The following is a 17,845-nucleotide window of genomic DNA, read 5'->3' on the forward strand; positions in this document are numbered from 1 at the left end:
GCCATTAAAGAGGTGCATATGACGTTTCCCGGTGGTTAAATCTGGCCATCCGCCGTCTAATTAGAAATGAAATCGTGCTCTCTTCCACGTAGTGTGACGCATATAGACAAATAGTGGTTGGATTACCGTTGGTGATCAATTATTTGTGTTTTTCTTTCTTTCTCTCTGCTGACAACTAAAATACACAATTGTCCTCTATGTTTGTTGTTTGTCAAATCAAGCATGTTTGTCATTTCCTAGTACCTTGGGTCTAACATGGTTGTCATACCTAAGACACTTTGGTTTGACTATTATATTTAAATTAAAAAAGCTACGTTGAACCCATGTTTACTTGGTTGCTAGACCCAAACAACTTGAGTACGGTAAACCTATACAAATATACTATGGACCAAGACACAATCCATTATAGACTTGCACTGAGGATTTTCCAAGCTCTAAAAGCTTGGGATGTGGTTGATGTTGTCTTTTCATAGAAAATTAAATTAAAATTTTGCCATTTGGTTGAAAAAATTGAAGCCCTAGTCATAGGGGTATTTTAGTATTTTCATAGACTTATTAGTCATTAAACATTTAAACGGGGTATGATAGTCTTTTCATGTTTATTTGCATAGAAAAAATAGTATTTTACCCTCAAGATTAACAAAATTAAGACCTGTTGCCTATGGTTTTTTTATACATTTCATAAACTATTAAATAGTTAAAATATATCTTTAATCTTGGTAAAGACAAAATATAAGCTTTGCATATGTAATTATTTTTGTTCTTTCACATTGTTTTTGTGTAATTTTCTATAATTATAGGAGGCATTTTAGTATTTTGATTTTGTTTTATTATTCTTAAAGTCAAAAGGTTGCACCAAATCCGTGTTTACTTGGGTCTGACAAATATGCCAAACCTAACTTACTTAGGTGTGAAACCTAAAACACTTGTGTCTGGTAAAGAGTTGAATAAAGGTTTAAAAATTAACTCACTTAGTTAAATTTAATATTATTATTAAAATATTCTTCATACTCTTAATATTTTATTTATATTAAAAAAAACTAATAATATCCTGCTGCGGATTAAGTTTCATAGTTTATTTTGACTTGCTTACTATGAGATTATTCAAGTCTCATAATCTGGGTTATGAGTTTTGCAAGTTAACTAGGGTTTTTTTGATGGTCAATTTTTGTAATAATTTTTTCAATTCCTTCTTTCAACAATATACGAGTTGATTGAGAATTAAGCTTAATTGAATGTTTTTTTTTTTAATTCCATCCTTGAACTTATGGGTTGATTGAGAATTAAGCTTTAAAATTTGTTTTAATTTACTTTTTATGAGGTTATCGTAGTCTCATGACCTGAGTTAAGAATTTAACAGGTTAACCTGTGTTAACTCTGATTTTTTTTGTCTTTTTTATTGATTTTGTTTTTCAATTCCATCTTTTAACATTGGATTGATTAAGAGTCGAGCTTCATAAATTATTTTGATTTATTTTCTATTGGGTTATCTCAGTCGTATAATCCAAATTTAGCATGTTAACTTTTTTTTTTTTAATTGATGTTTTTCAATTTTATTCTTTAACATTGAGTTGATTAAGAATTACACTTCAATATGGTTTTTTTTATTTTTATTTTTATGAACTTATCATTGTTTTAAACTTGAGTAATGTATTTTACATATTAACCTTATTTACCCTGAATCAATTTAATATAATTTTTATTTTAATATATATATTTTTAAAAGTTATCATCTTAATTTTTTTTGTCAAACTATATTTCATTTATTATCCAAATTATTTTTAAACTTATCAAATCAATCAAGTTACGTCAAATCAATTAATTTTTATTTTTTTTACTTCTTCTATCAATGATATTTTTTTTAACATTAAAATAATTAATTTTAAATAATTTAGTTAAATATATACTATCTTATAGTGTTTCATGTAAAAATTGCATAAATATAAAATTTGCCGATACTTTTACTACAAAGGTGGCAAAATTATAATTTGGTTTTTTTAAAAAACGAGTTTTTTTAAATTTTTTCTCTCTCTTTATACTTAGCCTATTTATCATTATTTGTTTTGTTATCTTCATTTTTTAGTAATTTTTCTTCTTTTTTTCTTTACACTTATTTACCGATAGGACATGCTTCTCAGTCTAATGCAGACAGGTTTCGGATTGGTGGGGAAAGGAGGCGCACTGAAAAGAGAGACATAGCAAGTCCTTCAGGAGATCAAAACCTTGAATTTTTATCAAGATATTTCTTGGAGGAACCAAACATGAAAAGATACCAAGGCTGAAGTTTATGACAATGTTGTCTTCCACTATGAAACTATCCCAAGGGACCAAAAAATTATCCCTGATGTTCACTGTCTATCACATCGTATGTAAATGGGCTGGGAAATCAGGTGGAGATGGGAGTACATTTGACAGGGAGAAATCATGCTGAAAGGAGACGTCTATTTTGTAGTTGGTAAGGTGATGCTTCTAAAACGATGGACAAAAGATACATTTGATTTTCTTTGGATTAACAAGGGAATATACCGTGGAAGAAGAGATTGATGTCACCCTTGAAAACATCAAATTCCAGCATCCGGTCAACCGTGTCCTGCATTCAATACAACAGCAAAACTCCGTAAAACATGTACAGGACCAATACTTGCATACCTCCAAGATTTCACTGTTACTCTACAAGTTTTGTTCTTCAAGACCTTGTTTAGTTGATCCTGAGCTGATAAATTCTCATTGCACAATCGCTCAACATAATTACTGCTCCCGATGGTATCCAATATGAATGCTGCTCTCTTAATAACTTCCTCGGGGACACCTGCATGAACAATGTCATCAGTAAATTGGAGGGATGCAGCCCCTTCATGAATGAATTTAATGCAATGATAGCTCTTGTTTACGCAGTTGACTTTCGACAGAAGTCTGTTGTCCGGAGAACTAGATTCTGTCACACTGTCAGCGCAACATTTATCACAATCTATTAAAGATTCATGTAACAGACACCGACTGGTTTAGGGGTTACTTGACTTGAGTCAATCCTATAGGAAGCAGCTATACCTATCAAATGTTAGTCATGCTTGCAAACACATACAAGCTATATCAACCCGCTGTTACTGAAAATCTCTGTATCATATCCATACTTATTTCTCCATTAGCAGCTTCCCCAAACAGAATTTAAAAAAGAAAAAAGAAGGAAAACAACCGCAGGAACATAAAGCTGTTATTTGGACATAATTTTGACTAAGTTTCTTAAACAAATCATGAAGTCAGAATGTACCAGCTAGCAGAGCACAATGGAGTCCTGCAAACCATAGATCAGCGTGAGTTTACATCAAGTTTCCAGCATTTATACCAAATGCACACAAAAGTATACACTCACCATAGCTAAGAAGTGCATGTCCAGGAACTAACCTGTAAAAAGTCTTCTAAACATTAGTAGAATCACTTTCAACATCTGTCAAGAAATAAGAGCCATCACTGGGCAAAGAAGCCCAACATGAGAAGTTCACTGTTGATATGTTATGGCTCAAGAATGTACATCTGAGGTCACAAACATACTAAGTGCCCTCTTGCCTACAAACATGACAACTTGGATGCTACAAACGCAATGCAAAAGTGTGGAGTAGGGAGAAAGAGATCCATGCTGAGCAGTGCCCAAAATCCCATCATATTGTTAAACCATTGATGCAGTGAAAATATTCCCTAACATCAATAATCCCAACATCGGAAAAGAAAACAATTGAATCATCAACCAATGGCAATCTTCTCCTTTTCACTGAGTGATAAAATGTTATTTTCTGTTTTTAAGCACAAAGATGTGACTATCTCTAGTTAATTCCTCAACACTCAGTCCTCCCTCTTGAACCTACCAGCTTCACTTTTTAAAGAGGGGTGTGCGTTACCACCCAGGGTAGCCCCAGTGGCAAGGGGTAAAATATGTTGGCTTGCTGTAACATGATGCAAAAAGGTCATAGAAATATACCGATAGAGAAACACAATGTCCTTGATGTCTGTAGAGTTGTTGTCAGGTCTCAGCAAACTCATGGTGAAAAAATTCACCTTCTCAGACTGGAATTAATTAAAAATAAAAATAAAAACCCACTTCTAAATGGTAAAGCGAGAAGTGTTTCTAACTTAGGTAAGCAACTAAAAAATAATGCATACCTTTGGTAAGCAACCATCATTAAATAACTCAGTCAAATGAGTGGACAACAGAACCTGTAAGAACAAAAAACTTTTGAGAAATTTTAGTAGATAGGAGCTCTGCTTATCTATACTGTCCCATGTTCCCAATATTAGGTGTTCCCCTTGTTCCCAGGTGAATTGTTTGAAATGCCAGTGGCAGATGTAGGGCCAGAGGTGGGTACATTAAAGTAAGTAGAGAAAACTAGCCACATACAAAGAATATTTACTTGAAGTATAGAAACGGTGAGAATGACCACAAAAAAGCCTAGTAAATAGTACCAGACTTAGACATGGGTTGTGGGACACCAGATCCACACTTGCAAATTACACGGGTATATGGACGAAACGAACATAGGATGGCTCAACTTTGTCACTTTTAAGTTAGGAGACTGAGCCCATTTGAGCCTATCTCATTGTTTATTTTATTTATTTAAAATTATTTATGTTAAACAGTTTGATTTAATGGGTTGAGCCCAATAGTAAGATGTTTTAGGGTTTTATTATTTATAATGTTTCTCTATCATTTTATGAAACAGTTTTGATGATTAATTAAAAATATTACAGATTTTGCATATCTCCAATCCCCGTTTTTCTTTTCCTTTGCTTTCAATTCTTAGCTTCTTTCTCTAAAAGCTTATTTCTTTTATGCTTTAAGTCTTTTTGTTCATTATTCCGCATCAATGGGAAAAAAGAATGCTAAGAACAAATGGGTGGATGTAGTGGTGCACGAAAAGTATAGGGGAAGATTTGAGTTTGTTGTTTATAGGACTAGTAAGGGTTTCAAATTTAGTATTTTTAAGGTGGAATTGAAAGCAGATCTGAAAGAAAATTTGAAGAATAACAGAACTTGGACTGCTGCTACCCTCACACTAGCAGATTGAAAGAATCAATCCTTAAATAAGAACCTAAGATGAACCTAGGGCTTAAGGAATCACTCCTGAGTGAAAAGCATCACGCTCTCAAAGAAAAAGGCTTCACTTTGTTCATAGTAGATCTGTCATAATCCAATTAAAAGACAGCAAGCAGATATATATTTAGCCTTGAGTCAGTACTAATCCTTATTGGTCTTGGATTCCTATGTAAGAAAATGTAATGATTCCTATAAGAAACATAAACAAGTCCACTTTCTAAGGACTAAGAAAACAATAAAACAGGAAAATAAAAGTTTGATCGTACTACTGAAATTTCCAGCAATCTGTAAAATCACAGAATGGCCCTTGACCTTTCTAACTAGGAGCAGCCTCAGCTGGAACTGAAATTGGTTTGAAAAGCTTGAACCAACTCTCATAACCAATCATACAAGCCTTTATCCCACCAAATTAAAGCTTGAGTTGAAATCTCTTTCTGTTCCTTGAACATCCACCCAAAGTCAAATTTAAATCCCTAGGCTGCATGATGTAGTCAGCCAAATCAAATGCTAAGATACTAGCCCAGGTGTTTTTCTTTTGTGTGCTTTGATGCTTCAACATATGATAATATGCACCCATCACAGAAGGTGCTAATGCTATTAAGGAATTGACCAGGAAGAAGTAATGCTAGAGGAAAACGCAATTGCTTAGCATGATCATGCATACAAAGATCCTCATTGAATTTCACTAGGCTTACGAGAACTATGATGCTAGTATGACATAAAATCTCACAGGAGATGAAGACGAATATCAAACCTTTGGAGGGTCATCACATGCAACAAAGTAATTTACAGTTCCACCAAGTAGACCAATGCCATCTGTATTCAAGATCGTAGTATACTCGTGAATTAAAGAACAAGGACAAATGATCAGGCATTACAAAAACCCAGTCTTTGCAAGAGAAACTAACCTTCAGTTAAAGTACCTTTACCAAATTCATCCAACAGACACAAAGATCGTGAAGTTGCTTGCCTGAAAATTTGTCAGCATGAATCCTTATGGTTGCAAAGGTGGATTCTAAAGATGTCTTATAAGCTTCTGGTTACTAAGCATTCAGATATTTTTAAAAAACTTCAGCACTCCAACATTCTCTATAACACCATGTTGAATTGGCAGACAAAAGAATGACCGTTATGATAAGACATCAACAAAGTCTAGGTGCTAAAGATTGTGAGACAGTTAACATGAACAATGGCCTTTAGTTCTGAAATGTGAAACCATTGTAATTGACCTGATGCTAGTTTACCTTAGCATCAGTCCTACTTGATGCAGATCTATCATAAATGTTGATTGTTCTGCAGTCATAAGCTTGCTTCCAGTCGCACAGAATATCCTGTTACAGGAGAGTAGTCTTTTGCATGATGATTGAATACAAACATCAACTGTTATTCTAAGAAAGATGCTGGAATCATGAAGGTCAGACACCTATCAGTCAATCCCACAGTGGCAGCATCTGCCGGTACAAAACTTCCGATGTGAGAAAGGAAAACAATTAAGGCAACCTGGAAAACAACGCTCATAAAGCAAAATTTGTAATAATGTGATACAAAACATAAACTCATCAGTTGCAACTTGCATGAAAATAGACCATCACAAGAATGGACAGCAAGATGACCCTCAAGACTAATTGCAACAGAAGCATCAATACCATGGACTAGACAGACATCCATAGAAATATGGAGATGGTGAAAACAAATTGTCATGATACACATGTTGCTGCTAGCTTAAGTAATCCACTGCACTTGCACTTTATAGTTCTATAACATGTTTGATGATGACCAAAACATTGTACCCTAAATAGTCATTTCTTTGGTCTGTTGACTTTAAATGTAAACTGACACACATAGGAAGACGCTGCAAAATGTATCCATTTGTCTGACAACTGCTGAAGCAACCGACTAATAGATTTTATTTGAAAGATGAATCATGCCCCAAATTTGAAGGATCACAAAAAGCATAAGACACAACACCCATATTTGCAGGTGCATCACACAGACATGCGCAAGTGCACCACACAGATAAGCACGTGAGCACTCATAAATGGACACATGAGTCCTCCTGATAATCATTACTGACCTGCTTTATATATATACTCTTCCCGGAATAATTTGGACCTGTGATGATAATGATCCTTTCTGAAGCAACAAAAACTTAAAATTTCAGCACAAGAACTAGTATACCTTAGTTTCTTACTGAAATGGAATAGACTTTGTTGACATCAAGTCATGATTAGTGTAAATTTACCATCATGAAGAATCTTTGTATCATTAGGAATAAATGTGTCTACTGTCATTTCCTGCAAAACATGCCTGCAAAAGGGTGTATACTCAGTTACTCACTAACACCCTCAATCAGTAGATCCAACTTTTTAAGGGTTTTTCTCCAATGAAAAGCAGTTCATATGATCCAATCAATTTTCACCTTCCATTTTGAATGTCAAGCAAGGTTTCTTCAGTCAAAATAGGCCTCACGTAATTGTTTTGATGAGCAACTATGGCCAGTGACAAAATGCTAAATGTAAACATCATATAACATGGTCAGTTATGCATACAAAAAGAAATTTACATATATGATGAGAGAGAGAGAGGGAGAGCTAGTAGCTAGATGATTCTTACCAATCAAGTTCAGCCGCAAAATTTATAGCCTTAAGCAGATGGTCAGAAAAGAGAAGCACATGAGAAACCAAGTCCCTAGTGATTGCCCTTTCCATATCTTTCCATATTGACAAATGAACAGCTTTTAAAAAATTGGAATAAAATAAATAAACAATGATGTGCCAACACATTAAAAGTATTTGCCACCATTCTATATAATTTCAATATAAGACACATTTACACATTTTCCTCGCACCAAAAAGCATGTGCAACTAGTCTTCTTCTCTTAGCCTAGAAGACTATCTAATTATGTACCAGACAACGGAGTTTAGCACTCACTAAGTTGGATTGATGGACCATAGACTCATATGATATTATCTTTCACAACAGGCATTGCGTTGTTTGTATTTTCTTACAAACATTTATAGAGAATAACTAGCCACTAACATATATTTAGCAAGGTAGAGTAAGATTTAGAATGCATACCAAGTATCTTGTGATAAATGTCTCCCAGAAGTTCATCCAATTCTCTTGTCTTTGGGGTACGATAGAAATATCTTTTAGTCTCTCCATCAACATCAGAAAACTATATTGATAATATATTTACATCAACATATGTAGAAAACATTTTTTGAATGAATACTATAAATCAAAAATAGAAAACAAGCATTGACTTGCCATAAATTCAAAATCTTGAGGCTTCAATAGTGAGGTTTCTTCAAGCTTCTCTTCAAAAATACACAGCAAGTACCCTATATAAAGGAAAGCACATATGTAAAAGGATAACAAGCTTAAAATAAATAAGATCAGCTTCGCATTGCATAGCTCATATTGAACATCTGTTTGGCAACAACATCTATCCTCCATTTCTATGAGAAATGAGCTAAACCAATATGCATGAATTCCTGTTTAATAACAAAACTCACAGAATTCCTTCTAAGCCAAGATATCCATCTTCCACTACTATGGAAAATAAAATCCACAATGTATCAAGCATATTAGATGCCATATGTATGAAGGCCAAGTTCTGTTTGGATCACATCTGGCATTGTTGTGTTTTCAGCAAAAACCTAAGGCTTGGTCTCACTACATGGTTGAAATCAATTTGATGCTTATGATGGTTGAAACATGGTTTCAACCACATAGCCAAACGTACACTAAATCCAACTGAGATGGTAAAGCTGGTTATGGAGGAAAAAAAAAGGTTTGGTAGTGTGCTATTGAAAATGCTTGTCATTTAAAAGAAAAAAAAAAGGTAAGATATGAAATCATGAATGATATATATTTGTCCTTTATCAAAATAAAGTAACACCTTCAAGAGCATCATCAAGTTAGTGCTTCCCAGTATTCTACCCAATCTACCTTTCTTTCATCAAAATACACTCTAAAAATTAGCAATCACTTTTCGTAACCAGAAGCAATTTGGTCTTGTGGTAGCAAAAAAGACTTTTCATCATGTTGCCAAAATCCTTGTGTTTTATTCAATGTCTAGCTCAAAATGTAGCAACTTTCATGCAATGGAAGTGTTCTTCCTCTAGTACCTAGTGGAATGTAAAGAAGATAGAATGTGGTATCACGATTGGAAACTCAGATTTTGATCATCTGTAAATGACATGGATATTTACTCTGGGTAGTTCAAATTGGTGTTTCAACACAAACACACTGCATAGAGAAATCTTGACCATTTACTTTTGGGACATTCATTTACTCATTATGTAACAGAGGCAGTATAAAAAGCCATCATTCAAGTATATCCAAGGCAATGACTAATATCACATAGTGAAAGCAATTATAATCAGGGATGAAATCTAAAAGAAACTTTGAATTAGTCATACAAAGTTTTTCAATAGCAATATAATACAGAGCTTCTGACCAACCTATTTGATGTATGTAAACAATACAAGGAACGAGCTTCTCTTTACCCAAATGGGGTAGTTGTGCAAGCTCCAATAAAGTAACCTACAAAGGAGATAGTCAAATGGATCTCAATGTACATACAATTTCAATTCCTTACTCCAATTTGATCCATGTACAAATCAAACAACTTACCTTGTGCAGAAAATCTGGAAGTTCTTCATAGATTTGCCTAAGCTCATCCAACTGCATGTGAAAGAAAGGCTGAATTATCAGGAACACAAAGTTTGAGCACAAATGAGAAAAGTTGAATCCTAGCATTAAGGTTTAGGCAAAACAGAAAGAAATTCTATCATCTTGATGGTGGATTCAGTAGTGGGGAGAAGTGGTCATCTTAATATATTTACTGAAGAAATAGAAACAGGAGAACATAGAGTAAATGATTAAACATCCATTTCTTAAAAAATCATGGCCCAGAAATCACTACTAATCTGCAACCTCATCACAGAAACCTTCTTTCACTATTGTCCCGTAACCCTTCTCTTTACTTCTATTAACATCAATAACACCAATCACCTGTAAAAGAAATCACACATTAGAGCATGACCCACAAAATGATGGGAAGTGAATTCAACTCAGACATCAAGAAAGATGAGATGCAGTATGTCCTAGTAAAAATGTTAGGTAATGTCAACACATATTCCAGCTGATACAACATATTGTAATAAATCACAGCAATTGTAACATCTCAGTAATGGGACAAAATGAAACGTGGATAATAAATTTCAGAATAAAAAATCAATGCCTTTCTTCTTGAGTATTGATTTTTGTTAAAGATTTCCGTGCAGATCCCTGAACTTATCATCTTTAGACAGTTATTTGCACCTTCTTTTTTGGTACAGTTCCCAGGGCTGTTCTTATTTGGACTCCTGTGCTCGCTTTAACTCATTGAAGCCTTGTACCCCACATGCCATGGCTTTTTCTTTAATCATGCTAACAAATGTACAGTACTGTCATGCCATGGCTTTTTCTTTAATCATGCTAACAAATGTACAGTACTGTCCCTTTTATTCCAATTAGCCTCGCCAATAAGTCATATAAATATCATTCAATAAAAGCTCTGAATAATAGATATGGAAGTATTGAAAAAATTCTTATTTTAGGCTACAATTACACTTGATTAAATAAATGAAATGCCATGCATGCTGGAAGAATATAAGGGATAGTCTTAACTATATAGCTGAACACAGAATTATTAAACAGTACATGTTCTCACACCATCTATTTTCCAGAGAGATTTGGAACTCCATGTCATTCAGGAAAAGAAAAGAAAAAAAAAAGGAAGAAGGAACTTCCAATAAGAAGTGACCTTTTACAGTGTATACTATAAGAGAATATCCAGGAAGATGGACTAACCAATTCATAGACATAAGCCAGCTCTGTTGTGATGCATGAACAAGCCTGGAAAATAAACAAACATGCATAGGGCACATGAATAAACCTTGAGAACAGATAACAATATAAGGCTTCACAGAAAAGGCAGGCAACAAATGTTCTGATACCTGTTCAACAATGTTCAGATTTAAGTACTTAGCATGCTCTTGAAGATTTTCAGAAATTCCTACTTCAAATATCTTTCCCAAATGCAAGAGCGCACAAACACTCTACAAGAGTATCACTGGATCAGGAGAAAGAAAATATAATCTGAACTTTATGAATCTACGCACTAGAAGAAACTAAAGATAATCTCTTGTTTTGTGGAAATTGCATGAAGATCTTATAACACACACATACACACATAGAAGGCATAATGCATGAATAGGTTTGTGTGCCCATAAAAATATTTTTCTTTTGTGCTCATTCCATTCATACAAGACAAAAGTCAGCAATTATTTCCAATTATTTCCATTTCTTTTTTTTAGAAATAAGGAAAATAAATCTTTTCAGAAAAAATGAAGTATATTTTTTCTTCTGCGTCTATAGCTGACACTACAGCAGTTCTTTTCAAGAAGCTTACACAAAATCTAATGAATATTTGATTGAGGCCTTCTTTGGATGGCATAAAATTGAGCTAGTTACAGAAAATCTTTCAGTATACACTGCTAAGCAATATTTCCTGCTTAGGCCCTACTTCCAATAAGAAGCTGTCAATGAGAAACCATAGAAAACCAAAAAAAGTGGCCGGGTCCTATATTACAATGAATAAGCCTATTTAACTGTTTCAAACTTAGATACATGAGGCAATTGGTAGCAGAGAGAAGGGATGAAACAATGAAATACAAATCAACCGCATGAAAACAAATGAGAATGGTTATCTGTAGTGGTGGCTATCCTGTAATTATGAATCTAGTGAAGCATCTCCGCACCAGCTAGCAGGTGAGGGAGCTAAGAAATATTTGTAAACAGGATTGAGAACTTAAGCACTGTCTGCTGAGGTGAGATTACCTTCAGAAAGGCTGTCCAGTCACCAACAGTAGACAGGGAGCTTGGTGAGTCGAACTTCTTCAAGAATGAAAGGAAAGATTACAAATTTCAGAAGATAAAAAGAAAAATAATGATAGGAATTAGCAATTCACTAATGTTTGTAATAATGCCAATAAATTAAGAGTGCAAAGAGTGAGTTATGGGTTTTTCAGATTGGACAGAAACAAAGAACATAAGCACATCTGTGTGAGAAGTTTGCAAGTCCACAAAATTATTTTATATATAATCACTGTTTTAAATAAAAGATCTGTGCGGAAATTGTTACTAAAAACCAATTGGAAATCTTCATTTTGTATGGAAAAAGGCTTTGAAAACCTAGATAAGGATAGCATGAAAAATAACAGGAAAAAAAAAACCAGTACTCTGAGCATACGCTTAATGTCCTTGACAGACTTCAATGTTTCTCGCAAAGAAACCATCAATTCTTCAGAACAAAGAAAGAATGAAATCTTAATCTGTCAAGGAATATGTCATCGTTACAGTAACCAAAAAATATGAAGTTTGATAATTTTGAAAGCTGATCCTAAAAGTAATGGAATGAAAACTATTCAATGTATTAAAAAAATTCACTCTGATCATAACATTTTCACTCTATATCTTCAGCTAGATCAAGCAACGAAACCCATGCCAAAATGATGCCAGCTTATGTAATTGTTTTCCATCTTTTTCCATAGTACTGGACCAAGCTCTTATTCATGTAAACAGAAAGTAATTTCATTAACTTAAACAGTGGAAGGATACAGCATCGAGTCGACCATTCAAATTTTCCACATCCAGCAAAGGCCTCAGGAACCAGTTTCTAAAGCAAGATAAAACATTTATTCAAGGCCTTGGATTAGAGAAAATGTTGGAAAAGCTAACATCACAAAGTCTCAAAATTAATTTACCTCAGAAGAAGTTTACCAATGGGCGTCACACACTGATTGAGGGATTATGTTAGTCTAATATGCTACAGATACTACTAATGGAAAATTATATTTCTACAAAGATACTACCAATAGAAAACTATATCTCTACAAACCTTATTCATCATGCCAAACACAGAGAACCTGCATGTCAAAAAATCAGGATACAACTTTTCTGAATAAGAAAACTGACAGGATAATACAAAATTTACCCTTCTTTTGCCCTGCCAATGCCCATATGGCTTGGATGTTTGTCGATTTGAAAAATCTGCAATGCTTCATGAGCTGCTGCATCAAGTTTAAGAAATTTGTTTCTAATTTGATAGTGAAGGATAAATTGTTGTCCAAGTTTCTTTTTTGCCATTTGTTAACTTGTTTTCAAAAAGTAAAAACAAAAATTAGTGGGAGAAAAGAAAATAAATAGTTCAGAAATAATACATAAATAAAAAGATACAGTGAAATTTCCACAACAGAATCGATAGTAATTGATGCATTTCCATATTCCTTTTGCTCAAGGGTATCTACAATCCTTTCGCTTTCTAATATGGCCAGAAGACCCCCACTTGCTCGAACCTGAACATCACTTCCTATGTCCATCATGGAACTCAGCTGACAAAATGAAACAGAGAGGAAGCTTAAAGTAGAGAAAGGTCAAGCTTTGGGGGCATCACCAACACTGGAAGAATAGAAAGACATAGTTAAAGACACATTAAAGATTCTGTATAATTTCTTATTTCAGACTGTACCAGGATTATATTTATATAAAGTATAAAAGAGAAAAATATTATCTTGTAAGTGTTCCCTGGACCTAAAAAAGGACACTCACAATTGCAAACAGAATGAAGTACCAAAATACCCCAATTACATGATTCAAAAGAAAGCTCTCCGTAGCACTATGGGGGTCATGGAATATAGTGATATGAAATAGCTGGCAGATCCCAACATTAGCCATCCATTTCAGGGGGGAAAACAGATATTATTTAACGTGTTCTCCAAATGGCATTAAGAAAAAATAGAATCAAGATATAGAGCATCAGTGCAAGGATGACTAAAAACAACTTTTCTCATCTGTTAAACCAGAAAACACTATCCATACTAACTGTTGAGTTCTAAACAAAACTCAAGTCATTTCTTCTATCTCATTCTTTTTACATAGAAAGAAGAGGATCCTATTTAAACAGAATATACATGTCAATAAGGACGATATGACATCCTCTGTGAAGATCAAAGGATGATAAATGAAATTCAAGTACTAATGCATGCTACTCTCATTGAATCTCATGAATTGATTATGATCTGAAAAGCACTTCAATTATATATAATCTACTAGATAAGAACATGATTTCAAACTATTATATCGTAATGCTCAACATTTCATGGAAAAAGTGCTGGAATCACCAAGTTTCTGGTGTAAAAAAAGTATTATTATGGGCAGAAGGTGCACATATAATAACAAGTTTAATATGATTCAAGAGGAACAAAAGAAACTTAAATTGTAGAAGAATATTTATTAAACAACATGCCTTACAAAAGAAAAGAAACAAAAAGTAATGAAGTTTGTATTTGTCTATTTACATAAGAAACCCTCTCCTTGATATTTAGCCCATCATCCATTCCTGTCACTCGAAGGTAAATCAATCTACAAAACCAAACAGAAACATCGAGTTTTAGTTGTATGCTCTCAGGACCAATCAAATGACGCATTCATTGTAGAGTTGATTGTACTGAAACCACACTTTTATATTTAAGCGCAAGGTATTTGTTCTCCTGTTATCATTTCTGTTATAGTTACATTTGAAACGCTAATAGAATGTATGCTAAGTGATACATTCTAAAGTGTTTGAAATTTCATATGTGCTCTTCAAGTGCTTCATTTTTAAGGGAACTCAGTGATGACACAACAAGAATGACCTACCATTAGAATGACTTGGATGAAAATATGAAGAAAGTCAATGACTAGTCTCTGCATTATGTGAAACATTAAATTCTTGGCCCATGTATTACAATGAATCATGATAAGATTTCCAAGTATCACCATAAAAAATCATTATCAAAGAGTGATCTTATGGTTTAGTTAGTATGGTTTGATCATGACCCTCCACTTTTTCAATCACTAACATGAAAATTTGAACCTAGTAGAGTTGCACAAATATGTCAGGATCCATTCTAATACCTGTGCCAGGCTTGCTCATAGCTGAATATTGAACTTTTTACGAGTTTCACCGTAGGAGCCTCAGTTGTGCCATCTGTATCACTTTGAAGCTTAAACACATTCCACATGTATATTAGCTCATAAGTCAAACAGGTAAAGAGCAGAGTACCACTTCGTTGTAAAGCAGATAAGAAGGACTCTTCACTTTTAGTGCTTGTGTAAATAGTCAAAGGCTTCGCCTGATATTTTACTGAACCAGTGTTTCAGCAAAAGAAAAGGATATTAATGATATAATGGTATAATTGAATCCAGATATGAGAAAAGCAAAGAGTATAATAAATACAAGGAATGGAAATATGAAAAAGCTATAATTTAAATGACAAGCAATGAATCCATATTCCAGAACCAATCATTTTCAAACATCAAGAAAAACCATTTTAGAATTCAAAACTGATGAAGAATAATAGAAATGAACGCCATTCCAACAAAGAGACGAGTCATACCCAGATCAATTAGGGGGAAGTCTGAACTTCCATCTTCCCAAACTTCAAGCACATGCAGTTGGCGAATACTGGAATCATAGTAAGAAATCCCAACCCTGTGCAGGAATTTGGTGAAAATGTCATTTTTTATATAAATTGTATAAAATTTTCCAAACGCAAATAAAAATTGCCGACTAAACACTTTTCATTGAAGAGTTGAATAATTAGCCCCTATCAGTACATTAATTTATCAACAGCATCACTTTGGCTTTTCACCGTTTTAAAACTCCAATACTATAAAGAATTCAAAAAGACTCGAAACGAATCCTTTAGGCAATTAAAACGTTAAAAACCCTGAATAGCTTCACTATTTTTCCAGCATATTAAAAAAAAAAAAAAATGCTTTAAGTAAAAAAATGAAAACCTAGCATCAAGCAGTTCCTGACAAACTACTATACAAGTAAATCACAACCGTAAATTAAAACTCATTTATTATTATTATTTTTTTTTAAAAAAGGCCAGTCTCATGCACATTTCTTACCGATGGCCATGTAGGAAGCACGCCATATAGACCTGCATTTAGATGTAGATTTAGATTGAAATAAATAGCTGGCATCTGAATGAAACGGTTATACATACTTTGCAAAAATGCAAAAGGAAAATGATGCAGCATTTCCAGCAATTACGACTACAAAAAATACATCACAACTCCGTAGTAATTACGACTACGAGTCTTGAAATCACATAATTATTGCAATTACTAGCAAAGCCTATTTCTAACGGTAACTCCGAATTAAGAGGCATAAATTGTTGACTCCTTTCTTTCTTCTCTCTCTGTTTTTTTTTTTAGATGATTCTTTTAAAAATGTTGATGGTTAACAGAGAGAATTGAGTATTTAAATGATTCCACTGATAAGGAAATTCTCCTCTTGATAAAAAAATATAAAAATCGGTTTCGTTTGTTTTCTCGACGACCAAACAGAAATGCGCGAGAGGAAATATAACATAAAGAAACGGAGGAAATAGACCTGAGGTTGGGCTTCCGTTTCGTCTATTTCCTCCATTCTTCGAGCTCCGACTATTGTCTGCGTCTCTGATTTTCGTTCTTATTATTCTGTGCGCGTCCTGGTTTTGTTCTGTTTCGAAGACCGTGTTATAAGGAAGTCGAAGGAACCGCAATCCTTTGATTGGGAAAGGCTTATTAATTAAAAATGAGAAAATTACACATATTATCATGTAATGTAGTTTGGATTAAATTGGTGGATTTTAAAAAATTACATTTTACAACTTATACTTTGACGCTTGGAAACTATACCTCTCCCGTCCAAAAATATCTCCCCATCGCTTTTCATTTAATATTTAAAATATATGTGGACCAATAAATAATAAAAATGACATTGTGTTAGTATTGGGGTTATATAACAAAAAAAAAAAATTAATTTAAAAATAAAAAATCAGGCAATTAATTTAATTTAATTTAAAAATAAGATTTCTTTAAAAAAAAATGAGATTCAACAAAGGCCAGAAAAAAAATAAATTTAAGTTGACATCTTGTTACTTTCAAAACGACAAAAAAATCTCAAAAAAACAATTAAAAAAATTATAAAATGTTGGAGGAAGAAGCTAGAAAACAAAACACTTAAAAAAAAAAAGAAAAAAATCAGGTGAGCCTAAGAAAATCGGATAAACTAGGTTAATTTTTTAAACCCGCAACCCATTAAATTATAGATTTAATGTCAAATAAAAAACTTAACACCATCACAATTAAATGTTAGAGGATGAAATCAATAAATTTAAATTTAATTAAAAGATAAAATTTCTAAAGACTTCTGAACATCAATTTCTAAAGGTTGTATTCTGTTTCCACTATCAATTTTGGTCATAGATTCTATGGTAGCTAGAGTGTTGGCGAACCAATTCTTATTTCTCCACATATGAGTGAATTTTATCTTGTTAAATTCTTCTGTTAGCTGGAATAGATATTCTTGATATGACCTTAGCTTCTCATCTTTTGTCTGTCATTCTCTTTTTACCTGGCAGATTATTAGCATAAAGTCTCTATAAACATCAAGTTTCTTTATTTTCAATTCTAATGCAGTTTCTAACCCAATGATGTAAGCTTTGTACTCTGTGGTATTATTGGTGCATTCAAACTATAGTTTTATTGAGACAAGATACTTCTTTTTATCAAGAGAAATTATCAATACTCCTATCTCGTTAACATACACATTTACTGCTTCGTCAAAATACATTGTTTACTAATCTGGCTATTTTCCCCTTTATAATCAAC

General features: G+C 33.4%; 1 protein-coding gene across 11 annotated transcripts; it reads right to left on the reverse strand.

Moving 5' to 3' along the window:
* Positions 1-2,212: 2,212 nt before the first annotated feature.
* LOC118035350 (DNA mismatch repair protein MSH5) lies at positions 2,213-16,761 on the reverse strand. Of its 11 annotated transcripts, XM_035040882.2 has the most exons (34): positions 16,584-16,757; positions 16,097-16,128; positions 15,577-15,671; positions 15,243-15,323; positions 15,095-15,167; positions 14,497-14,560; positions 13,376-13,530; positions 13,134-13,235; positions 13,038-13,065; positions 12,904-12,935; positions 12,758-12,815; positions 12,379-12,465; positions 11,978-12,034; positions 11,095-11,196; positions 10,949-10,993; positions 10,031-10,108; positions 9,728-9,778; positions 9,556-9,637; positions 8,357-8,430; positions 8,165-8,264; positions 7,700-7,796; positions 7,506-7,595; positions 7,329-7,393; positions 7,161-7,219; positions 6,510-6,586; positions 6,331-6,417; positions 5,995-6,056; positions 5,841-5,902; positions 4,156-4,209; positions 3,974-4,059; positions 3,371-3,402; positions 3,269-3,292; positions 2,694-2,809; positions 2,213-2,590 (listed from the first exon to the last, which is right to left on the reverse strand). In XM_035040882.2, exons 1-34 carry the CDS (start codon positions 16,617-16,619, stop codon positions 2,510-2,512), a joined length of 2,424 nt encoding a protein of 807 aa, XP_034896773.1. In that variant the 5' UTR covers positions 16,620-16,757; the 3' UTR covers positions 2,213-2,509. The 11 variants fall into 11 exon arrangements, 9 of the variants coding, with proteins under 9 accessions (XP_034896773.1, XP_073268604.1, XP_073268603.1 ...); XM_073412503.1 differs by having other exon boundaries at positions 2,213-2,809; positions 15,246-15,323; positions 16,584-16,760; XM_073412502.1 differs by having other exon boundaries at positions 2,213-2,809; positions 16,584-16,758.
* Between the last annotated feature and the right edge of the window lie 1,084 nt (positions 16,762-17,845).

The sequence above is a fragment of the Populus alba genome, chromosome 11, assembly GCF_005239225.2.
Source record: "Populus alba chromosome 11, ASM523922v2, whole genome shotgun sequence".
NCBI lineage: Eukaryota > Viridiplantae > Streptophyta > Magnoliopsida > Malpighiales > Salicaceae > Populus > Populus alba.

What these genes read in the sequence shown, in the direction of transcription:
- LOC118035350 (XM_073412501.1), bottom strand. Translation starts at nt 16,619, where the DNA reads ATGGAGGAAATAGACGAAACGGAAGCCCAACCTCAG. An exon ending in CTTCCCCCTAATTGATCTGG is followed by an intron (nt 15,324 to 15,576) that starts GTATGACTCGTC and finishes ACACTGGTTCAG; the next exon opens with TAAAATATCAGGCGAAGCCT. An exon ending in ATGATGGTTGCTTACCAAAG is followed by an intron (nt 4,060 to 4,155) that starts GTATGCATTATT and finishes AATTAATTCCAG; the next exon opens with TCTGAGAAGGTGAATTTTTT.